This window comes from Lycium ferocissimum, chromosome 9 (genome assembly GCF_029784015.1).
Source record: "Lycium ferocissimum isolate CSIRO_LF1 chromosome 9, AGI_CSIRO_Lferr_CH_V1, whole genome shotgun sequence".
NCBI classification, from domain to species: domain Eukaryota; kingdom Viridiplantae; phylum Streptophyta; class Magnoliopsida; order Solanales; family Solanaceae; genus Lycium; species Lycium ferocissimum.
Window position 1 is genome coordinate 19,884,148 of NC_081350.1, and position 26,022 is coordinate 19,910,169.

At 35.9% G+C, this 26,022-nt stretch overlaps 1 protein-coding gene across 4 annotated transcripts in view; it reads right to left on the reverse strand.

Annotated features, from left to right (window-relative positions):
* Nucleotides 1–7,747: 7,747 nt before the first annotated feature.
* Nucleotides 7,748–26,022, reverse strand: part of LOC132029824 (uncharacterized) — a 63,286-nt gene continuing 45,011 nt past the window's right edge. For 3 of the 4 annotated variants that reach the window (XM_059419201.1, XM_059419202.1, XM_059419204.1), the window contains 10 exons: nt 24,969–25,197; nt 21,740–22,105; nt 19,858–19,959; nt 18,005–18,148; nt 17,447–17,535; nt 14,796–14,878; nt 14,589–14,704; nt 13,777–13,862; nt 12,214–12,313; nt 7,748–8,552 (listed from right to left, as the gene is read on the reverse strand). In XM_059419201.1, the coding sequence (XP_059275184.1) occupies nt 8,487–8,552; nt 12,214–12,313; nt 13,777–13,862; nt 14,589–14,704; nt 14,796–14,878; nt 17,447–17,535; nt 18,005–18,148; nt 19,858–19,959; nt 21,740–22,105; nt 24,969–25,197 (1,381 nt within the window). In that variant the 3' untranslated portion in view covers nt 7,748–8,486. The remainder of the gene's footprint in view (nt 8,553–12,213; nt 12,314–13,776; nt 13,863–14,588; nt 14,705–14,795; nt 14,879–17,446; nt 17,536–18,004; nt 18,149–19,857; nt 19,960–21,739; nt 22,106–24,968; nt 25,198–26,022) is intronic. The other variant, XM_059419203.1, reaches the window with a different exon arrangement.

Genomic DNA, 26,022 nt, shown 5'->3' on the forward strand with positions numbered 1-26,022 from the left:
TATTCTTTTTTTTTTTTTTTTGGGCGTGGGGGAGGGGGGCGGGGGGCGGGGGGTGGGGGGAGGAAAAGTTGTTATTATGACTACTTTTTTAGATAATTGAATTTAGTAGTCTGCAACAGAAATTCAATACAAGAAAAAACTCAAAATTCTAATGTATAAAATAATGTGTATCTTCTTTCAAAAGAGGAAGTTAGATTAAGAATAGGCCATTTACAACAAAGGAGAAGATGGAAAATACTTTTAACGAGATTGGAAATATATTTTTTTTGGTTAAAAGAGATTGGAAATTTACACAAAGTGAAACTGCAACTATTAGGTTGCAACTCTAATCTTAATTTAAATAGGATCTAAACATTACAAATATTTGATAATCCTTTGTTATGATAATTACGCTGTATGTTAATTAGGGTAACAATGCTACAAAAATTAACCCATATTTTTAAATCTTACAAAAAATGACCAACTCTCTTCTTCTCCTCTCCCTCCCCCTCTCCCTCTCCCTCTGAAAATACTAGAAAGCGGTAGTAGCAGAGAACAAATCGATCATGGATCTTGAACGAGTCCGGAGCCAAAATGGCTTCTTTTTACAGCCATTACACCAAAATGGCATGCCTTTTTTTTTTAAACCCAAATGGGTATTTCGTGCAATGTTGATTTAAATGCAACAAATTTTGTTTTTTTTTAATTTCGTTTTTAATATAAAAAACGAAATTAAAAAAAAAAAAAATTTGTTGCATTTCGTGCAACATTAACTGTCTTCTTTAGCAATGCCATAAACAGCTGAAAGAACAGAAATACAACTATCCTTGTGGTGAAAGCACGTTTCATTTCAAAGTTATGCCGGACCCGGCATAACTAAACATAACTAAAAGTCTAGGGATCCGGCATAACTAAATATAACTAAAAGTCCGCCCTCCAAAGATATTCGACTTTGCATTTCTAAGAAAGTATGCCTCGGATCGAGCTTGCATTTTAATCTTCTCTATGCGAGATATTGTTCCAACTCACATGCTTAATCTCGGTTTACAAATTAACAACAATTAACATAAGTATGAATTCAACTTGAGACAAGCAACCCAAGCGATATGTCCAACTTAACGGAATATAGAGTACTAGATTTTTTCGAATACCGAGCTATTAAATTTAAAGTAACCATAAAACTTTGCGTCCATGAATGGTGAGTTTGTGGTAATTAAGTTATATCCCAAAGAAATTAACAAATCAATATTCTGTGATTCGTGTGGATCCTCGTATATATACTTCAAAACCTAACAATAAATTGTTCGAATTAAGCGAATAGTAGTTAGTATCTCACGTTAATGACAATGGGTTCGTGCCTCGTGGTGTTTAACAATTAACATACTCGCTATACAATGCAACCCATAATTAGTTTGGAATGACAAATACATATATATGCTTTCGAAGGCAAGTACGCCCATAAGGCATAAGTATGCCCCCATCGCATAAGTTTGATAATTCGTTAACAAATTTATGCCGATGGGGGCATACTTTTAATGGGCAAACTTGTATGCTGGACCCGGCATAACTTTGTGAAGGAATTATCAAAGTTATGCCGGACCCGGCATAACTAAACATAACTAAAAGTCTGCCGGATCCGGCATAACTAAATATAACTAAAAGTCTGCCTCCGGATATTCACTTGCATTTCTAAGAAAGTATGCCTCGGATCGAGCTTGCATTTTAATCTTCTTATGCAGATATTGTTCCAACTCACATGCTTAATCTCGGTTTACAAATTAACAACAATTAACATAAGTATGAATTCACTTGAGACAAGCAACCCAAGCGATATGTCAACTTAACGGAATATAGAGTACTAGATTTTTTCGAATCTGAGCTATTAAATTTAAAGTAACCATAAAACTTTGCGTCCATGATAGTGAGTTTGTGGTAATTAAGTTATATCCCAAAGAAATTAACAAATCAATATTCTGATTCGTGTGGATCTTCGTATATATACTTCAAAACCTAACAATAAATTGTTCGAATTAAGCGAATAGTAGTTAGTATCTCACGTTAATGACAATGGGTTCGTGCCTCTGTGGTGTTTAACAATTAACATACTTGCTATACAATGCAACCCATAATTAGTTTGGAATGACAAATACATAAATATGCTTCAAGGCAAAGTACGCCCATAAGGCATAAGTATGCCCCCATCGGCATAAGTTTGATAATTCGTTAACAAATTTATGCCGATGGGGGCATACTTTTAATGGGCAAACTTGTATGCTGGACCCGGCATAACTTTGTGAAGGAATTATCAAAGTTATGCCGGACCCGGCATACTTATGCCAAGTCTGCCCACAAGGCATAAGTATGCCGGGTCCGGCATAACTTTGGTAATTCCTTAACAAAAGTATGCCGGGTCCAGCATAGCGAAATTTAAACTCGTCTTGCGAATTTTTTTTTAAAATTTTGACCGCACGTGGGTTCGAACACGGAATCTATGGGTGTTAGCCGAAGGGCAAAATTTAAAGATTTCAAACAAGTCTAGTATTATAAATCATTGGTTCAAAGATTAATGGAAAGGAAGAAAATTGATGGCAAAGAGAAGAAATTTAATGGAGGAATTCTTGAAATTTCTAATATATGGTGGAGGAGAAGGGGTTGTGGTGTATAAATAGGAAGAGAATAGAGAGAGAGAGACGTTGGGGAAGGAAAATATTAAAGGAAAATGGTTATTTTAAGTTTTTAACGGTTAAAAACTTAAAATAACTTAAAATAACCATTTTCCTTTAATATTTTCCTTCCCAAAAAAAAAAACAAAATTTGTTGCATTTCGTGCAACATTGCACGAAATACCCATTTGGGTTTAAAAAAAAAAAGGCATGCCATTTTGGTGTAATGGCTGTAAAAAGAAGCCATTTTGGCTCCGGACTCGATCTTGAACTATGAGAAATATTATTCTCCCATGTACGATTACCACATAATCAATGGATCGTTGATGCCTGGGACCAATTTTTTTTTCCCCTCATAATCCCAACGAGACCCAATAACTTAATTAATTAAGAGAAAATAACAACCTATGTTAATTAGCGTAATAATGCTACCAAAATTGACCCATATTTTCAAACCTTACAAAAAATAACCCACTCTCCTCCTCCTCTCTCTCTCGCTCTCTCTCTCTGCCTCCTCTCGCACGCGCTCTCTCTCTGACTCCTCTCTCTCTCACAACCTCTGATCACCACTACGTCGCTAGAAAACAACCATTGACAGCAAACGAGAACCACTGGTGGTGTTGGGTTCGGTCCAAGTTGTTTGGCCGGAGATGGAGCAACGGCGGCAGGGGCGTTGTGGTTGTTGCATGACGGAGCTCCAATGATGAGTTCCGATGAGAAATCTTGGTTCGCGCCGACGGTGGGGAAGTCGCTGGAGGTCGAGAAACCGGTAGGTGCAGGGGTAGTGGGTATAAAATAGTGTATAATATCGTATATGAGTGTATACACACCTCTCATACACTATTATACATGTTTATACACCCATATACATAATGTAATCAGTCCAGATCTATGTTTTATACCTACTTATACAATACTGTATAATTGTGTATACGTGCGTATTTTCGTGTATAATATTGTATAATTATATTTTGAGAAAAGACATCATTTGACCCCTGAACTTGACACGAAAACTTAGTTTAGCAACTAAACTTAAGTTGTATTTATTTACCCCCCTTAACAACTTTCAAGTTAATTAAATACCCTCCTTAGCGGCCTGGACCAGTTGAGATCTAGGTTTTGTTCACCACTCGCCTGGTGATTGGTCCACGTCATTAAATATTTTTTTAATTATTTTTATTTATTTAGTTTTTCTCTTTCTTCTTCATTCTTTCCCTATTTTATTATTTTATTAAATAGTAAGGCATGTAAGCCACCACGCCACCACCACTGCCGCCTCCACCACACCACCACCGCCGCCGCCACCACCACGCCAACCCCCACCCCCAACCAAACAACCAAACCCACCTTCTTCCGCCCCTCCACCCCCACCCCAGCTGCAACGAAAAAAGAAAACTCAAATTCATTGTGATTTACCTCCATTATCATCAACGCTCCATCAACAACAATTTCGCCACACACCAGTCCATTTGAAGGGCAATTCGTGCAATTTCTTCATTATTGAACATTGCAATTTCTTCATTACTCAAGCGAAGAAAAACCCATCAACAATTTCGCCACACAGTCCATTTGAAGGGCAATTCATGCAATTTCTTCATTATTGAACATTGCAATTTCTTCATTACTCAATCAAAGAAAAACCCATCAACCAAATAGCTTATATAATCAATATTTTACAGTTCCAATTGTCAAAGACAATAACCCATTTTCAACAGAAAAAAAGAAAAGAAAAACCATTAAGAGAATTAGGATGGAACCTTACGGGTATTGAATAAAAACTTGGAGAAATTGGGGTTTAGAAACTCGATGTAGAGAGGAGCGAGGATGGTGGGAGGGATTTTTTTTAAAGTGAATTGATGGTAATGATGGTGTTGTGAAGATGGGTGGTGACGAGGTGGCTTAAGGGTGGAGATGGGTTGGTTTTGGGGTGAAGAGATGGTGGTTTGTTGGTCGGGGTTAATGGGCGATGGTTGCGGTGCAGTGGTGGTGTGATGGAGATCAGTGGGTGAAGGTGGTGGTGGGTCACGGTGACGATGGGAAGGAGACGGAGGGCGGGTTTGCGAGGGGGGGGGGGGGGTTGGAAGAAGGAGAAAGGGAAAAGAATAAGAAAGAAAAGGAAAAAGTTAATTTAAAATGGAAAATAAAATATTAAGAAAATCTTAATATATCATCCAATTAGAAGATGACATATCTACAGTTGGGACCACTTTTAGTGTTATTTTTTTCCTCCCACGCGCTTTTAAGAGATCGGGTACACTTTCTTGCCACGTCACCCGCTAAGGGGTGTATTTAATTAACTTGAAAGTTGTTAAGGGGGGTAAATAAATACAACTTAAGTTTAGTTGCTAAACTAAGTTTTCGTGCCAAGTTCAGAGGTCAAATGATGTCTTTTTAGTGTATATACCTAACATTATAATGTACTTTTAGGGACCTAATAGCTCAGTTGATTGGTTACCTAAACTTTCACCTTGTTAGTGAGGGTTCGAATCCCCACGTTGTTATCCCCACCCCCATTTCCCTTTCCCCTACTTCCTATGTAATAAAACAATTTTTTTTTTTTTAAATAAATCATAATGTACATGTCTTTTATATATAAGTGTATAACACTGTATAAAAGTATTTTTGGGCTAAAGTTTTGGGCTTTTTTTTCAATTTTTTGCGCGGAGTGCCCTTCTTTTGGGGTGGTCTTTAAATTTTGCCCCTCATATTTGTGGTCTTTAAATTATGCCCATCATATTGTTGGTCTTTAATTTTTGCCCTTCGTTGAGTTCGAGTTCGAACCCTCGCTCAAGCAAAAATTAAAAAAAAAATCGCAAGACAAGGGTTGAATCGCGTGTATGCTGGACCGGCATACTTTTGTTAAGGAATTACAAATTTTATGCCGAACCCGCATACTCATACCTTATGGGCGGACTTGGCATAAGTATGCTTACGAATCCGGCATAACTTTGATAATTTCTTCACAAAGTTATGCCGGTGGGGGCATACTTTTAATGGGCAAACTTTCTTCATCACAACACTTGCACATAACACAAATTGGTTCTACACTCAAGCCCCATTGTATGATCCTATTAGCGATCGCTGATCTTCCATATAAGCACAATCACATTGTGAAATATATTTTAATCGAGTGGCATGTTGAAACACCATAAATTTTCAGTTGACTCTTTCGGGATTACCTAATAATTGCAAGAATTTAGTTCGAATCAAGCTTTTTTCCAGGTTGAGAAGAAGTATGCACTTGCTCCAGGATTCTCCAAGAACCAATAATTTGTCTAACCATCCAATATGTCCGGCGCTAATCGTTAAATTGGTCAAATCCTACTCTTTGACATAGTAGGCATGGATCCACTTTATCCATAAACTTTTATGCGGGACCGCATAACTTTGTGAAGGAATTATCAAAGTTATCCGGATCCGCATACTTATGCCAAGTACGCCCATAAGGCATAAGTATGCCGGGTCCGCATAACTTTGATAATTCCTTCACAAAGTTATGCCGCGGGGGCATACTTTTAATGGGCAAACTTTCTTCATCACAACACTTGCACATAACACAAATTGGTTCTACACTCAAGCCCCATTGTATGATCCTATTAGCGATCAATGATCTTCCATATAAGCACAATCACATTGTGAAATATATTTTGGTCGAGTGGCATGTTGAAACACCATAAATTTTCGGTTGACTCTTTCGGGATTACCTAATAATTGCAAGAATTTAGTTCGAATCAAGCTTTTTCCAGGTTGAGAAAAGTATGCACTTGCTCCAGGATTCTCCAAGAACCAATAATTTGTCTAACCACATCCAATATGTCGGCCACGAAACGTTAAAATTGGTCAAATCCTACTCTTTGACATAGTAGGCATGGATCCACTTTATCCATAAACTTTTATGCGGACCGGCATAACTGTGAAGGAATTATCAAAGTTATGCTGGGACCGGCATACTTATGCCAAGTACGCACAAGGCATAAGTATCTTAATCCGCATAACTTTGTAATTCCTTAACAAAAGTATGCGGTCCGCATAGCGAAATTTAAACTCGCCTTGCGAATTTTTTTTTAAAATTTTGCACGCGCGTGGGTTCGAACTGAAACCTATGGGTGTTAGCCGAAGGGCAAATTTTAAAGATTTCAAATATGAGGGGCAAAATTTAAAGACCACCCCAAAAGAAGGGCAATTACACGCGAATTGCCCCTTTTTTTTTTGTAATGTAAGTGAGGAAATTGTATATTTCTGAAATTTTCCCATTAATTAGGACCTAAAATTAATGTGGATTAATCAATCTTCACATGCATCTTACTTTCATCAATATTCATGAAGATTGAAGAGAGTCTCGGTGCATATTATCATAATTACTGGAAATTATTTTGATCCTCAGATTCCATTTCCAGTCCTCCACTGCCAAAAAAATCATCTTCCAAGTATAATTGTGTATAAATGTGCATAAGTGCGTATTTTTGTGTATACTATTGTATAAGTATACTTTTTAGTGTATATACCTACACATTATACAATATTGTATAATTGTGTGTATAAATGTGTATAAGTGCATATTTTCGTGTATAATATTGTATAATTATATTTTTAGTGTATATACCTACACATTATACACCGTCAAACACCTATATACATAAATAATATACCTATCTTTGGTATATAAGTGTATAAAACTGTATAAAAGTATTTTTGAGCCAAAAACTTTGCAACGTAAGTTTTAGACTACTTTTTTGCAAAATGACCAAATTGTATATTTCTGAAATTTCCTCCTCCTACTTTGTTGCGCACTCACACTATAACTCTTTATAAGCGGTCTCTATTTTGAAGTAATACTCTTCATCAATTTCATTTTATACGGTGACATTTGACTAGGTTAAAGAATTAAGAAAGACTTTTAGGACATACCAAAGAATACCCTTACAACTTGTCTTTTTAGACAAGCAATGACATTTCTATAGCTATAAAGTACACGTGATTAAGGATAAATGAAAAGTTTAAGGTAAAAAAGAATATCGAAATATAAAAAAGCTGGAGTATTATTTTTCAAAAATACTAAAAATAAAAAACTATTATATAAAATAAAGCTGAATATTGTAGCAGCATATTCACTTGCGGGACACACGTCAACAGAATAAAAACATTCAAAGAAAAAAATGAAACAGATTAAACAAAAGAGAGTATATATATCCTGAATTTTTGGTACGCTCCCCCAAAAAGACACCCCTTTTCAGCTCTCTCTTCAAATCTTAAAGGATCTACATATTATGGTTCCAAAGATTAATTGAAAAAACAAAAATGGCCCCTTCCCACAAACAAATAAAAGAGAAGGAGTTTGAGGACAGGGAGTTGGACCCCAACTAATAAAAATGGAAGTCCACTCTGTATGTCTCTTATATACAAAGATGAAAAAAACGAACATAAGTAAATCGACCACATATCCAGTTACTCTTCAACTTCATAGCTTCAAGCAGCTTCAAATATGTTATTCATCCTTCACATCAGAACATATCTAGGAATTTTGGTTCATGCTTTGATCAAAGGGACTTGAGATGCTGACCCGGCAATGTCCGATTTCAGACAGAACGTTAACTGACTGCATGCAGACTGGGTAAGCTGGATGAGAAATCTGAAACCAGAACGATGATGAATGCTAGATCCCAAATGTGAAACCCGGGTACACACTTCTAAAGTGATTGTGCCACTGGGTAAGCTATGTTGCCAATATGAAACAAAGCAACTGGCAAACCTTGGACGATGAATTTACATTGTGCTGCAGAAAACAAAATTTCTGCATACTAAGCAACAACCACCTCAAACCAACTTCACACCCTAGAACTGAGACTACATGTACTGAGCGAGCCATTGTTTGCACATATCAAGAACTGGAAGTGCATTAGCATGTAACGCCTGCGTTGGGAGTCAAAAGGCAGAAAGAGAAATCAGTAAAGAAGTGGTAAAGTTTAGTCAAGAATCTCAACCCCACAAGACAACATAATTTAAAAAAAAAAATATATATTAAGGCCTAGATTTTAGTGAAATGAAAAATAACCTAGATGTTGGAACACAACCAAGAAACAAAAAGAGTGAATATTCATTTCTAGTTTCCTGAATTCCCTACGCCATAAGGTCTGTTTTGTCATCATCTAGGATTTGCTTTTGGTTTCACTCAAAGGTAAACTAACTTTTGCAAATATTCAGGCCAATTGTCTAAGCACTTTTTTTAAATAGTGCTGAGACAGTTAAAAGTGAAATCAGAGACTATTCAAGGAATTTGAAGTGAATCTAAATGCATCCTTCACTGATCATACCAAAGGAGAAAGTAACAAACACTATAGATCTATTAGTCTAGTAAGAGCATCTACAACATAATCTCAAAGATCTTTTTAATAGACTAAAGAAGGTCTTGAAAGAGATGGTGTCAAACTCTCAAAATGAGTTCGTGAAAGGTAACAGATCCTAGACAAAGCTTTGGTGGTGAATAAGGTAGTGGATTCCACAAGGAAAAAAGGAGGAAAATCCACCGGATCTTGATAAGGTTTACGAACACGTGAATTGGGATCTCCTCAATTAATGTTGACCAAGGAGGTCCATGAAAGGTTGAGAAAATTGATTAAGTTCTACATTACAAAATTTGAGGAGATCCCAATTCACGTGTTCAATGCAGCTTCTCTGACAAGGTAATCTGCTACCTCGGATGCTATTTATTTTGGTTGTCAAAGCGAGAAAAAATGATGAACAAAGTCGTTGCAAGAAGTTAACCGAATGGGATTCTCACCCAGTCAAATCTTCTTTTTTTCAGACAATACCCTCGTGTTTTATGATGCTGAGACATCCAATTAACATATCTAAAACAAGTATTGCTGTGATCTGAGGATCAACTTAAGAAAGTGCGAGATCATCCCAATCTTGGAGGTGGACAAACGGAACAATTTATAAAAATGTTTACAGTAGAATTGTGATATCTGCTACGAATTATACACTGCTAGCCTAGCACACACAAAGATCCAGTGATCGGAAAATTTGAGAACGATTATTATCAAAAGGAGCAGGAAGGTACTTATCAATAGCACTCTATCAACAATCCCTATACATTACATGTCTCTCATGTATGTACTAACTAGTGCCACCAAAAATAAGACGGACTCTGAAGGAAAGTGGGACACAAACGACAGAGATAAAGTTACATCTGTTGAGTTGGGAGGTGGTCACATATCCAATAGGTATGGAGCTCGAATTAAAAGATCTGAGACGTTCAATATATTCTTAAGAAAGATGCTATACAGCTTCAGTAACGAGATACAAGCTTTGTGGAGGACAGTAATTACAAACAAGAAGCTGGTAGAGGATGAGATATATTACGAACGAATAATAGAAAGAGTTCAGTGGCATAGAGTTGGGAATGAATACAAGACTAGTTTTTGAAAGTACAAGTGATGTGCCTTTGCGACTATCTACAACATTTCGACCGAGAAGAACATGGCAATTCATCAAGTTTACGGGTCACAAGATGAGAACAGATCATTCAGATTAAATGTTCAGAAGAAATCTACAAGATTCGGAGATAGATGTAATTCAAAACTTGACAGACTTACTTTATAACCATAATATCGTGACACTTGGAAATAGAACAAAAGTGGAAGTAAATTATTCTTGATAAAATCCAACTACCACAAATAACATAAGAAGAGTGTATAAGATTCTTCTGCCCGTCAGTTTTGGATTCTCATAAGCCAAGACTGACAAGGTTTTTTCATGGCTAGTAGTTAAGAGGCCTAAAAACTGGAATTTAAGGAAAAGAAGTCATCTTGCATTATGTGCAAAATGTCGGACTAGAATGTGGATCACTTACTATTGCAATGCCTCTTTCAGCTATGAATTTCTTCTATAAGGTCGTTAATGTGATGGCAGGATTTCTAGTTTATCAAGTAACTGAGGCTCACAGATGGCTCAACAATGATGAAATGGTCAATCATTTTGTTCAGTCAGTTACCTGGCTACAGTTCTTCCATGATTTTACTCTAGTTTTTCATGAACAGTAACTTGAGGAGAGAGACGATTAACTTACAAAGGAATGACTCAATATCTTACCTCTAATACTATGTAGACATCGAAAAGAAGAAGAGAATTGTGTGAATATTCAGCTTTACCATTCCGTCAAACTAACCAAATAGTAGTTACAAGGAAACCTTAAAAGGTAAACATACATATTACAACCTATAATCTTTTTAATTACATAACTTCAGTGATTTTTTCTTCTCATACTTACAAAGCGCTAATTCATTCTTTTTATAGAAGATTCTTAACACCCCTCTAACCCAGTAGAAAAGTCAACTTGAGTTTATTTTGAAAATGTAGGAAGGTAAATTGTTGCTGAATTGGTTGGAACAAAAGTTTTGGCAGTCGAATCTTGCAATAAATTTTTCTGGACAGTGGCCAGAAAGAAGATGTGTTATAAGAACAATCACCAGAACGAAACATGGTCCACCTGAAAAGAGGCACACAGTGCCGGTGAAATAGTCACCAAAAAGAGGCACTATGCTTTTGAGTCTGTCACAAGAAAGAGACACAATGCTATAGAAACAGTAATTCGAAGCAGGGGAATGTCGTATGACCAACCCCGGTAGAGATAGCTACTTAGGTCGTTACAAAGATAGTTATGCCATAATATCATGCGAGGATAAAATATAACAGAAGAGATTATCAATAACTTGATTCTAATGGAAAACTAAATAGTAAATGCACATATTTATAGGTGTGAGATACTTTCCATATCTTCTACATAGCAGCGACTAAATCAATACACACTTAGCTCATTCTAATATTCTAGCACTCGTACTTTATTTCTAACTGTGGTCAGCAGAATATTTGGAGCACCTTACTGAAAGTACCATATTCAAATTCGAGTAAACCTCGTAACAAATATATTTAGGTACACACTTCATAAAGGTAGAATCAAGTTGTATTTATTCTATTCATCCAGTTTCTCATAAACGTAAACACGTCAAAACCAGATAAATCTCGATCTGCACCTATCACAATACAGATTCAAAAGTTCAGAAATTTGTCTTTCCATAGAATCCCACACACTGGATACTGGCTGCAGAAACATCTTCGTAAAGGTAGATACTAACTTGATAAGTACGTGGGAAATCAACTTGTAGGGCCAGAATGTGTAGTGAACAGTTCAACCGTTAAAGATTGACAACAATCCGATTATTTACCAAAGCTGAAGGTATAAACAGGCTAAGTATCAATCTAATAAGCCAAAATAACCAGCTGAGAAACATGTTTTTTGCAGCTCTCAAGTTCACATTCACATTCGATTATAAAGGTTCTGAATATTATTCACCCAAAACATTTACTAAGTTATCTTTGGCATTGGTTAAGAGTCATTGCATTAGTTTGGAATACCTTAAACCAATATGTCGAGTTCTCCGCCAAATGGGCCCCTCAGAATATGAAAGGGAAAGCAGTTACAACATAATCTCATATGGGCATTCCTTGAAATATAAATAGATTGGTGGAACAAGGTAGTATTTAACTTCTGAAGTTCAGGAATGCAACAAACCTGATGTGCAACATATTGAACATCCGCCACACTTCCACTTCTAGATGCAATTTGGAATGCACTTTTGAGACGCCCGCAGACAACACATGCAAGTACTTTCCTATGGAAGGCAAGCTAAAATATGAGGAGACGCTCAAAATTTACCAGCTAGTTTTAAAAGAGAGAAATTCAAAGAAGTGTATTGTTGAATTGGGCAAACCGTTTCATCTAAAAGCTTAACCTATTAGCAGCTTGAACATACACTTTTATTTATTTACTAGGTATGGACATGAAAATATTTGGTTGTTGAGTGACGGTAAGAATCCAACAACTCTGTTTTCAAAAGTTTAAACTGTTAGAGACACTTTTATCTAGTTATTTATTTAATTATCTTCTGGTTTATGTCTGCAACTAATATTATGATATCATAGGTATGTAACTTCCACCATTTTAGGCCCTTGTATCTCACTTAAGACACAAAATTGAACAAATCAATCCATTCAAAAGAATCGTTTCCAAGGCGAGAAATATGCTTTGACAAACTTGGATTATTTAATCATTTAAGTGCCTGTTTGGCCATGGATAGTTTTCACTTTTCCCGGAAAACTGTTTGGACATAGAATTGTTACAATTTTCCGGAATTCGGAAAACTCCAGAAAGCTGTTTTCACAATTCACTCCAAATCACTCACAAAAATTCAAAAACATCTCCAATTTGTATTAATGTCCAAAAAACTCCAGTTTCCAAATACCATTTTCCACTTGAAAACAAATACTTTTTTTTTTTTAATATTCCAAGCAATTTATAGGCGTTGAAATGTGAGATCACCTCATCAAAAATCTTAAAATGTTAGAAAGGTGATACTCTGTTTGTTTTTATATCTACAACATGTTGAAATTTTTTACTCAAAATGGACCAAGCTAATCATGGTTAAAGCAGGCAAAGCCTTTGGAGTTAATGTCATGGGTTTTGAGCATGAAATTCTTGACATCATCTTGAGAATGGAATAGAAAAGGCTACAACAACAAGAAGCCACAAATAAATCAGCAAAGAAAGTCAGAAACGAAGGGGGGGGGGGGGGGGGGGGGTTCAAAAATCTGACTGCAGTGTGAACTAAGATGGTAGGGATATAAAAGACAAGGGTAGGAAATACAAGGCTTTTCCTGGATGACAGTATTAATCTTAAGTTGGAATATTAGGGGGTTAAATGATTCTGATAATAGAGACACACTTAAGTCTCTCATCCGTAAATGGAGTGCATGGTCCGACAAGTTTCAGGGAATGGATTGATTGGGTGGACAGAGTTCAAACATGCAATAATAAGAGGGTATTATTATAATCAGGGATTAAAAACAGCGGATCTGTGTTGATATTCAACATGGGACATATTCCACATCTTGTAAGCTGGAAAATTTGCAGAAAGAATTCAGATGGTACTTTACAGGGGTTTACAGGTCACACACCAATTCAGAAACAGAATCATTTTGGCATAAACTAGCTGCAATCAGAGGCACATAGAGTGAACACTGGGTAATTGGGAGGAAATTCAATGTATGTAGATTCGAAAGTTAAAAATAAACTGACCTGTGGCTACTAGTCAACATGTCAATCAGACGGTCAGGTCGCTCTTTGTGTTTGTTTGCATACACATTAATGGCTGCCCCCAAAACCTAAAAATTCAATGTAGTCCATTAAATACGGCATTAGTTCATCAGAAACTAGCGTAAATAGAAACCTATAACAGTTCAAAATTTAGTGTAGATGGAAATACTACTATCTCTATAAATCAGATTCCATTGTTGGGAAAAATAATAGATTTCACTAACGTTTAGCTTCTTGAAATGTTACACATTTCTACCATTGACAAGATGAATTTTAGAATAATGACGTCAGCCTCTTCTATCAAGATGGTCCACTCTAACATAAGATTAATTATCAATACCTGAACGAATGACAGAACAATCAGAGGGTTTCATCAATTCTGACCTTTGACACTTCTTTATCCAACTTAGATCATTAAAAAATCATGAAGCATAAGATCATTGGAATAGGTTACTATTGCTGGTTCTAGTTAAAGCTGTTTCTAAATATGACAGTTGAACCACAAGAACTAGAGTATACTTAATACCTGTCCCCTAAACAAACAAAAATAGATAGATTAGTGTAGTATTAATGTCCCCCACCCCCACCCCCCACTTTAATACCTGACACACCCAAATATGAGCAACAACAACAACATACCCAGTATAATCCCACAAGGTGGGGTCTGGGACAAACCCAAATATGAGCATTCCTTAGAAATGAGTTGTTAAAAAGAAAAGGCAAAAGACAGGTCAATCATCTGTCGCGGAATAGACAAGAACACACACTGGAGACAACTGCGTTGATAAGAATACCTGATCCCAATCATCATCATCGATGGTGCCTTTAATGTTCCTAAAGAACTCCGTGAGTTGGCTTCCCCTCTTTCTCTCAGCAAGTGATGCAGCAACACCAGCATATATGTCAACAGCTAAAACAGTTGTGCATAAACCGATGGTAAGTTCTAATATTGGAGCATATCCTGGAAAAGATTTGAAGAAAATTGGAAGTATGAGAAATACCTGGAAGATTGAACTCATGAATCACCTGAAAAGCCAAGTCGAAATTCCTCTCCGCAAGAGTCTCTGCAATTTCACACCTCCTCCTGCATTTCAACAAATACAAATTTTTCAAGCCCTAGCAACGGATAAAATGCTCTACAAAATTGACCATATTACAAATTTTCAAGCCCTAGCAATGTCGAGTTTTTCTCAGATGAGGAGTAGCCTCTGATCCATTATTTTCTTTTGGTGCACCCATAAGTTTCCTTGTTGTATAGAAGATTGGGTGGAGTTTTTAGAGAATCTTGTATTTGTGTAGATTCTTATCTTTTGGTGTACAAAACGGTCAGGTTTTGGGTCAAGTTTATGAATGAAAATAAAATGTTGGCAATGCTGAAAGTCACGGGAACTAATATTGTTACACGTTAATATTAGTGGGATTACACTGGGTATGTTGTTGTTGTTATAATATATAAGTCAATAATATAATAAATTCTTCTCAATTCTATTAAAATTAACATTTGGTATTTATGTAATGTTGTAATGTCATAACTTCCTTTATTTCATGTAGTCTAAAGTTTCATTACCTCATGTAGCTGAAACTCCTATATGAAGAGTCCTGCTCTATGTTATTCAGCACGCCTACACTCTATACAAAAAGAACTCTCTTATTTTCTCTTGTTGCAAGGTAGCAGAGCCTCAATGATCTTGATAAGAAACCTAAATAGTCCCGCACGGCCAAAGCTTTTCCCTTCTTGTCATAATTTTACAATTCTTGTATCTTTATGGTAACTGTTCCTACAGCACCGCCTATCACAGCTTGGGTATTGAATTCTTGTATCTTTTTTTTTTTTATGGTATCAGAGTACGGGAATTGAATCCCTACATGAACAGTGAAGTTTTGGTTAACGTCCCAGACATATTTTCTTCCCTTAGTTTTCTTTCAGAGATTGGGTATTGAATTCCTCCACTCAACATGAGTTATAGGCTACTTCACAGAATTAGACTTGGGTAATGAGTCTCTTCCTCTATATACTGAACTTTTGGTTAATGTTTTTCTTGTAACTTTCTTCGGTTACTTTTCAGTAGTCAATTCAAGTAACTATGATTATGTCTTGAAGATTTACATCACTGCATCTCTTTTCAGGTAACCGACAGTAGATGTCTTTCCGTGCACGTCACAAGACTTCCTTTCACAGCGCAATTTCCAACAGCTTTCTTGGACACTTTTAGTTCTGTGATTGTTCACTAGTCCTTCAACACAATAAGGCCACTGTTTTACTATCTAAGTGACATGACTGCAGCGATGCTATATCAATGACACTATGGAGATTACTCTTTCTCTAATAATAGTAGCTTCTTTTGCCATGCTCGACTTGATTTTCAGTATTGATTTGTAAAGTCAAGTTGCTTCATCACCATGAGTTTGATGTGGTGCGTGAGAAGTCGAGAGAATCAATTTTATTATACCTCAGAATTTATCTAGGAAGTAGTACAGAATGTTCTTCCAAACCGCGTCATAATAAAAATATCGATATTTAGGCAATTTTCTTCATTTGAATACTTTCTTTATTTCATATGGTCTACAATTTGAAATTTCTTGTAGCCAAAATTCAACAAGGAGTTCTCTTTGTATATTGTGCATAACCCGATCCAAAATAACAATTACTGGTGCAACTGCAAAAACATGGCCGCGACTATGATAGAGACTTCATAAACAGAAGAAAAAATGAAAAAAGAAAACATCGAATAACTATTTTTCTTCTTTTTTATGGGGGTGGGGTGAAATGGAACACAGGTCAGTATAATCAATTACCACCCCCCCCCCCCCACCTAACCCCGTTTATTTTGTGTGCAGAAAGAATGAATCTTAGATGCTTCCCACTATTTTGGTATACAAATGAAAATAATAGAAAAAGCATAGGAGCAAGCAAATAGTCATGCAATAGTTAAAGGAGCCTCCGCTAGCTCTAAACAGCTAAAACCAAATACGACTGTCGCATATATACACAAGATATTTGCATTGCAAGGTGGCAAGTCAGTTAAGGTGAATCATACTGAATCTGTTCTGAGACCAATGGACACTGTTGTCTACAGTGAAGGACATGATACTTGGTTGGGCTTTCAGAGAAGGAACCAAAGATGCAGAATATAGGATGAAACTCCTTTGGCTCTTATGTGGGCACTTTGGAAAAAAAGGAACAGGAGAGCCTTTGAGAGAGTTGATAAAGATAAGGGCCTAGTTTTTGTTGCTAGTCAATGTTGTATGTGCAATCTCATGCACTGATTACAGATGACTGGAGGTTATCTGTTAGATTTTGGTGTAGGTTATCTACCTTGTGTATACCACTTGTACAGCAGGACTTAGATCCAACAGCATCCACAAAATATTACTTTACTAAAAAACACGTATATGTTAACTTCATGGTATATAGAAAACCAAATATAAGATATAAACCAAAACGGTTTAATATAGCTAGAAGCATTTTAGGTCACCCCATCAAGGTGGGGAAAACCTTCTGGATTCTCTCTGTTTCTTTGTGAGCAGCTAGGTAGAGATGGTAAAATAATTCTTGATTTTTGTAGCCAAAAGTGCCTAGTTGGAATAGTTCAGACAGGCTGAAAAATCATGAGCCAAAAGGAGAAGAAAAACCAAAAACTAGATAACACACCTGAAAGTTTCAGGATCATTTGGATTCCCAAAAAGTGAATGTTTCCACTGTGGTCCTTCTGCATCATTAAAGCATTTGACAACATCTATCTGCAAATCAGCAAGTATGAACAATCATGAACTCAAAGATAGATGTTAGAAGCATTATCATTAGATCTGTTGGAAGTCATTTACATATCCTGCTTCCTCAATCCTCTCTAATCAGTAAATGGCTCTAAGAGATGCATATTGTGACAGAAAGAATTTTCCTAAAAGATACGGTTAATGCAAGAGAGTTAGATGATATCTAGAGGTAAGAAATGAAATGGAGGACTTGAAAATCTTGCTTTCGTGAGAAGAATTTTCCAGGATTCTGGATCCTTACAGAGGTTTCATGGGAAATTAAGATGGCTATCTTTTAGAGCATCAACTCTTGGATAACAAAAATTAAGGTCCTGAAAGCAGATATCAAATCGAAAGAAGCAATAAAATGCAACAAGTATATGCACCTAAAACACACTGCATTTGGCTGACAGGTGAAGATATTTTCAATGTCAGTTTACAAGCATCCTATACTTACCTCAATAGCAACTCTAGCAGAAAATTTGACAAGTCCTTCTTCAGTTAGTTTCCCAGAGGCACTTTTTCCGCGGATGCCCTTGGTAATAAGCTTAGTAGACTCTGCTGCCTTATGTCGCGCTGACAAGCCTTCCTCAAAATGCATCTGCATAAAAAATGGAACATAAGAAGACGACACAGGAGTAGGTGTACAAATTAGCAACTAAAACCACACAGAAGGTGATATAGTTTACGATTCACAAGGAAGAAACTTGACATAAAAGATGGATATAATCCCTGCAGAGGGAAAGAGGAGAGGATCTAAAGATGCAGATAAAGAGTATGGAAGCACCATATTTACTAGCAATGCAATAAACAAATAGAAAAAGCGAAAACAACTTGTGATAATTCACAAGAAGAAGAAATATGTTTCTGAAGCAATTGAGATGCCAGTGAACTGTTACGTCGTGTATACCCTGCACCATTTATGTCCAGCATCAATTTTCTCACTACTTACCCATGCATATATTCAATTAGTGGTTTGCTTGATGTATAAATACCATAATCTGTGCTCTTTTAATATCCATGTTTTTTTTTTTTTTTTTAAAAGCAGGTAAACATATTTTCATTCATAAACATGACCAAAAACCTGGCTGTATACAAGGGGTATACCAAAAGGTAAAGAATCTAAAAAAAGAAATGATTTTGTATTTGTATACTATAGATATAGGTGGAATCATTCTCCAAAAAAAAAAAAAAAAAAGATTTAGGTGGATAAGATTTTCCGAAAGAAGTCTTAGTAAGACCGCATTGCTGATAGTAATTTATATAACATGCTAATTAGAACATTCTAATTAATGTGATATACATAACAATATAATAGATAAATATATTCTCAAAAAGTAATATAATAAACAACTATATATACACACATTACAAGCTCACAAAAAAATATATATATATATATATATATATATATATATATATATATATATATATATATATATATATATATAAATTTGACCAAGCAATCAAGGTTTTATACGCACAATCAGATTTTATGAGCCTAATGAGGTCTTTTTGTGGTAAAAAAAGCGTCAACATAAGGAAATACTTTACACGGAGGAATTTCAAACTAATTCCACCACCAAACCATATTGACTGTGCTACTGCTATATCAACTATTCTTTAACTGTTAGACAATCCTAGTCGATACCAACATCACTGGGTATCACATAACTGTATGTGAAATGTTTACCTCACACAACTATTTAGAGGGCACAAATAAATCTATTAAGGACACTTTCTTACTATTTTCTTGATATGCTTGTCATATAGAGAGATCTATTCTAAGGTCCCAAATTAGACCAATGAAATTATGTCTGCTATATTTAAAACTAATAAATAAGTGCTTCAGTTGATCCCATTCGTTAATAGTTTTCATTTTTTCTTTGTTTATTAATGATCTATCGTTAAATAAAATACAATTTATAGCAGTATCACATATACATTTCACTCCCGAAGTTGCAATGACAGTAAAGAAATAGAGATTCCATCAGTTCGTGAATGATCCAATTCAAGGAGCAACCAGCCATCATTCATGAGGCAGCTGATAAACATCCAGTGGCTAGTGCCAAATTTACATCTTTTCCAGTTGCATTATGCCTGCATTCCTTGCATTAGAAGCTCTCCCTCTGTTTATAAAACTGCGCCTTTAGACAGTTTTCGTGAGCTTGGTTTAACAAAAGCAGGAAACTCTTAGGACAGATAGCAAAGCTGTCGAGCTTAGGATTCGTAAAACTAATAATTCATCGGTGACCGTAAACACCATCTGTAGCAGATGTGCAGTAGAACAAGTTCTTAAAATGGACTAACCTTGGCATTCTCCAAGTGTCTAATAGCTTCTTCTTGAGAAGAAGAGTTCATAAACAATTGTATACAACAAAGCCCAGCGGCCACATGATCCTTCTTTATCACCTGATCATCAAGCAATTGTCAAATACAGAAGAAAAGCATTAGTACAGACACAAAATGGAAGCAAATCGACTAAGGCAACCTATCATAGAATATGTTCAAAGACGTGAACAAACTCAGTTGAAATCCAGCAGAGATTAACACATAAGAAAAATGCAGGCATAAGAAATGTCTGAAATTTGATCAATCTCCTCTTTCCAAGGCCATTGAAAAAGCATTCTCTTTCTTTAGAACAGTACTCTTAAGAACATAAATTGCACATGGCTTAGCAAATTCAGCAAAGTTATTCAGGAATTTGACATGGTTCACGGTGAAGCTGATTATTCCGTGTTTTATCGTCCCTGAACTCCAGATGCATGTACTTGATGGTCCGTGTTGATGATATAGTCATCACAGGGAACGATGAAGAGGGAATAACCAAATTGAGGCATCACCTTTTTCAGCACTTTCAGACCAAGAACCTTGATCAACTTTTCCGCCCCCAAAAATGGGTGATCAATAAACGAAAGTAGCTTTGTTTCCATGGACCATAATGCATGAGGCCAATTTGACTCAAGACAATATCAGAAAAGAGCAAGCCATTGGTTAACAGGTACTTTTATGAGTGAAGCAACTGAAAGAATCAACAGATCACCTATCTTTGTGTTGCAAAGTAGAGAACTGTAGATGTTTTTGTCCCTTTGAGTAAAATGGGTTACACCACAGCAAGTGGCACCACCCTAGAAGAAGTAAGGAAGCTTTGGGAAGAAACTGATTGCCAACAAAAGAAAGTAGTGAAGTTCCACTGATTGTCAACCAAACTCACACCACAGATGAGTCAATCAAACATCCAATGCATCATCGTAGTGTCAAAGAGGATGTGAAAAAGGAAAGGAGCAACATGGTTAAAATTAGCAAATGACTCTAGAACTTTTGCAATATATTCAGGTATTTAATTTAACGGAGAGAGGGGATCAGGAGAGAAAACTGAACTAGTTATGGAAATATGACGAGAAAAAAAAAAAATGACGTCCAGCGTCTTGGTATTGGCAGCTAGCTAGACCAGCAAGTGCATACTTCAATGTTCCATAGATACAAAATGCATGTTGAAAGTGTGAAGCCCTTCACCTTAATTGCCTGAGTTCGTCTTCTAGAGTTCGATTGGCACAATTTGTGTCACTTAGTTGTATTTAAGGTCTACAGTTGAAGAACATCAAAGCCATAAGACTTCTGGAGTGAAGCTTGTGGGGAAACAAAAAGTGGTCTTCTTGGATTTTATCAGAAAAGCTGGATCAAGAAACCAGCTATACAGTAATGAAGTTGCTGAAGAATTAAAAAGATAAGTGTATTCTCTCTAACAGCTTAACCTAGGCATATGGTCACGGTCACACAATTTAACAGACGTTATACATTAAAACTGAAGAAAATATGAAAATCAGCTTGTGTGAAAAAGAAAGTTTGAGCTTCTTGAGGTTCGCTAAGGAACCTAAACTGATAAACTAGCTATACTGGAACCTAAACATGAAACCTGAAGAAGTTCGGAAAACTTTTTGATTAAGAGCTGAAGCATTCCTTAAAAACTGAGCTACACCCTAGTAAGTCAGAACAGAGAGGCAGTCCACTCTTAATCAATCTTTCACCAAGTGTATCTGATGAAATGGATGTATTTCACCAGCCCTATTATTTTTTCCATCTCATCAACTTTGTCTATAATGCCAAAGGTACACGTAAAGAAATTTAACATCAGACTGGACGGCTTCACATTTAAAAGAAAGAGTTCAAAGAAAAAGATCGTGAATCATACCTGAAACTTGTATAAATAATTGAAATGCTTGTGAGTTTCGCAATAATTACAGATGCGAGAAAGTGCTGCAGTTGTATGTTTGTTCACTGATGGATCGTCTGATGTTATATTTGAAGTTCTTCCTGACAGTACTTCCTCCAAAACAGGCATGGCTCCATAAGCAATGCACAGATCACACAATAAATCAAGGGTCCCGTAATCTGTAGCCAAAGGATCTTGTCGTTGAGGGGAAGAAGATGAAGTGACAACGCCCAATGAAGATGGTTGAGGAGGTGGAGGAACAGAATTGGGAGGGAAAAATAATAAGCAAGCATCCTTGTAATGGCCATGTCGAAACATGAAATCAAGCATATGTTGACGAGCATACTGCAATTCAAAGTGTAATACATCAGTGGTAACACAGATATCAAGCATACCTCACTGCTCTATGAAACATGAGAAGAATTGCAATATCAATAAGCTGAACAACAATATCAAAAGATGAACAGGAAAAATTGAACGAGGTGGTGGGCGGAGGAAGAGCTATGCATAAAGCATTTAACACTTAGGGTGTGCTCTCATCCTAGAGGACGGAAATAACTCATTTGATCTCCAAAGATAATACTTCCCCCGTCCAATTTATAATAGATGCTCCCTATTCTAGCAAGAGTCGAAATGTCGATGTGAGAAAGGAGAGAGTTTGAGAGAAAACTCAGTTTGACTATTCCCTCAAGCTATTGGGGTTTAAATAGCTTTTTTTTATCATTAAATTTATATGCTATACCCCATAGTCTGCTTATATCTCTTGGTGATTCGAACTCTCAACCTTATGGTTGGAGATGGAGGGTCCTTTCCATTACATATCTTACAAAGGAAAGGAAATAAATACCTAATTACAATAGGAGTAAATTAAGCTACCTATTCCATTTAATATATTCTAGAATATATGTAAGAGCAGGCAGAGGTTCTGAGGTTCTGAGATCGAATCTCACCGCCACCCATTACCAAAAGCCACCCATTATCAAAAAGATTTTCCACATGCTTGCCCAGGAAAAATAGAATCAGGCTCGCACGTAAGGGGACGTGCTGAGAATATAATTAAGTAAATAAAAGTGTACTCTCTCTAACAACTTAAGCTTTTAGATGAGATGGTCACACACTTCAAAATGATATCAGAGCCAGACCTATCCCAATTCATGGTTTACTGATGTTGGGCCTCCAGATTAAACTGTCCACGCTCCAGATGTCCAACCCTGGGCGTGAAGCGAGGTGTTGAGTCCCACATAGTGGGATAAGGAAAGTTTGGACTCTTTATATGGTCTTGGGTACCACTTGAGATAGCTTTTGAGTTGAGTTAGGCTCAAAATCCATTCTATAATTGATAGAGAAATTATATTAAAGAATGTTACCTAACATAGTCTCTTTCAATATGTCAAGTATGATGGTTTAGTTGTATATGTACACTAACTAAAAACATAAGTAAGTTTATAAGTCACCAAACAAAATGAATTCGATAGAATATGTCAGTGTTTTAAAGCCGAAAAGCGCAAAAAGGTGTCACTACTTCTAGGGCTTAGACAAGAATCAAAGGGAATGCTTTTTCTGAGCAAAACGCACAATGTACAAAAGATGGAAAATTGTCAAATAACTATGATTTTTTTTTTTAATTGTTACCAAATAACTATGAATTTACTACTTATAAGTTATAACATAAATGCACTTAACATAACTGCTTTAAAATACCCAATATGTAAGAAAGTATTAATCCCAATATTAAACATCACTTTCAACAAGTCCACAGGAAGATAACATCAACTGCATAACTGATCTTTAATTTTCAATTTATCAGCCATAATAACGACTTAATTTGCAGCATTCAATTTCATATTCAATTGCTTTAGTAACTATTCAATTGCAATTACTGGTTTCCATTTTCCATTCAATTAGCTTATAACTCAAAAATAGGAAACAAATGAAAAATCATTAGGTAAAAAGAAGAAGAAGAATCATGTAGCAGAGAAAGTAAAAGAGAGAGAGAGGCTCAAAGTAGTAGTAGTAGTAGTGATACAAGAAGAGGACTCAAACATCCTAACAAGAAGAAAGAGTCATCTTAGAACAAAAACAAGGAAAAAGAAGAAAATCATGAGAAGCAAAGAGACTACACATTCTGTAAGTGAAAACTTGCAAGGCGGACTACATATTTCTGTGTAGTATACCTGTTGATATTAATATAGGTGTTACCATTATCAAAAAAAAAAAAAAAAAAACAAAGAGATATAAGTAGTGGAAGGTGTAGCAAACCAGAAAAGAAGAAAGTGATGATGAAAATATTAAAGCATACCTAGAGTGAATCATAGTACATGCATAGCAGAAAACCTTATTCTTTCCCTTCCTTTTTTCTTTTTCCTTTTTTGGGGGTTAAATCTTTTAGCGTCATATGCCAAAAATGAGGCCACTCCTATGTCGAAACCAGTTTGTGTTTCACTTTCAAGCGGCACATCACATTGCTTCACTGATACGAAGCGATAACGCCTCTGCTCTCTTTTTTTTTTTTTTTTTTTTTAAAGTAAGGTAACATAAACCTCACAGTATTCCGCTGTCTGCATTGACCTACTATCTATTCAGATTGTCCCAAAAACTTAACCTCTTTCCTGAACTAATTTTCACCCTCCAATAACTCAATGTAGTATAGACTATACTAGCTTTATATCATTTCGAAATTAATGTGACATCTTTTCAGAACTAACTTCTTTAGTTTTCTTCATTTCTAACAATTATTTCTACTGCTCCTTTTCCAAACTCAATATAATACTTCTTTGGTGCCATTCACTCTCAAACACCAGGAAAGTCAACCCATGGCAACTGAAAAGATTCCAAACTTCTGAATTAAATGATAAAGAAGCCTTGTCTGAAAATATAAGATATATAAATAAAAAAATAAAAAAAAACCTAGCCTTCATAATTAACAAACTACGAAAACCGTGCATCTTTTGAGTAATTAACTATATATAGTCCACATGCATGCAAGATACTAAAGGGAAAACTATAGTCCAGACTGATATAAAGCTCATTCAATTGTTCGAACGGGAATAACAACAGATCAAATTGCTACAAGTAATACTCTGATATAACAAATAGATACAGAGGCTTCAAGCATGCTTATCGAGATATAAATTGAGTAAAGGATCTAGAAAAAAACAAATAGAGTAATCCCAAAGTGTACTTGTCCTACGTAACATTTGAAACTTACTTCTTGAAGATAACTGATGCATTCAATATATCTAACACTGTCCAAGTTGCTCCTAGGTTCATCTTCAAAGTGTGTACTGTTGAAAGAATTGTCATTTGAAGCTTCTTGAGAATCCCTGAATCTCTCTGACCGTGGAAATGTGGATGGCATGTACAAGACATTGAGATAGGAATCAGCAGAAAGAGAATCATCTAAAATGGCTGGTGCACTTCGAGCCAAATGCTCATACCTTGCATTGTTGTCAGGAAAACCAAGATGAGAATTTAACCTTAATTGCGAAGGTAAACATCCCAATAGAGAAATGAGACAAATGATGCATTTTCGTGTATCTCACTCCGAGAAAAGAGTGACCAAAGACAAGAAGTAATTTTTTTTCTTAATGAAGTAAGAATTTCATTGCTAGCATCAAGAAGATGCGAAAAGATAGTACAAGGATATTGCAATGGAGCTCACACAAAATGAAGTTAGCTCCTTAAACAGAGGTGGCTATTCTAAAACCAGGGAGCAAATAAACTGCAAAAAAGCTATCAGGGGTATCTACAGGAATTACATCGAACCAACTAAATAGATTCAAGAGAGATCTAGCCTTGACAGAATGATTCGGAGTTGATAAACCATCAAAGCATCTACTGTTCCTTTCTGTCCATAAATGAATCTTCTTATTGACTAAGTTACGCTATTAAGAAATAGTGTTGCTCTAATTGATGGAGACTCTCATATGATGATTATAGTATTATTATAATGTTTAAATAGTGGTAAGTCCCTTATTTTAATTTTATTTATTTGTTTATTGCTTTTTTAGACAAATATTGGCCTTAGTCTATATATATATACCAAGTGATAGATTATTGACAAATGGTGTTAGCCGAGCCGAAACGATATCTGTTGGCAATTGACAATGGGCTGGTTTATTATATAACTATCCACGGTCCGTTAGACTTGTTCAAATTGGGGTTTGGGGTTTCAATAACGTGTCAGGCTTCCCACTGAACAGTTTGACTTTATTTTATTACGTTTATTATAGATTATGCTGGTCCATAATTTCTCATAGTCT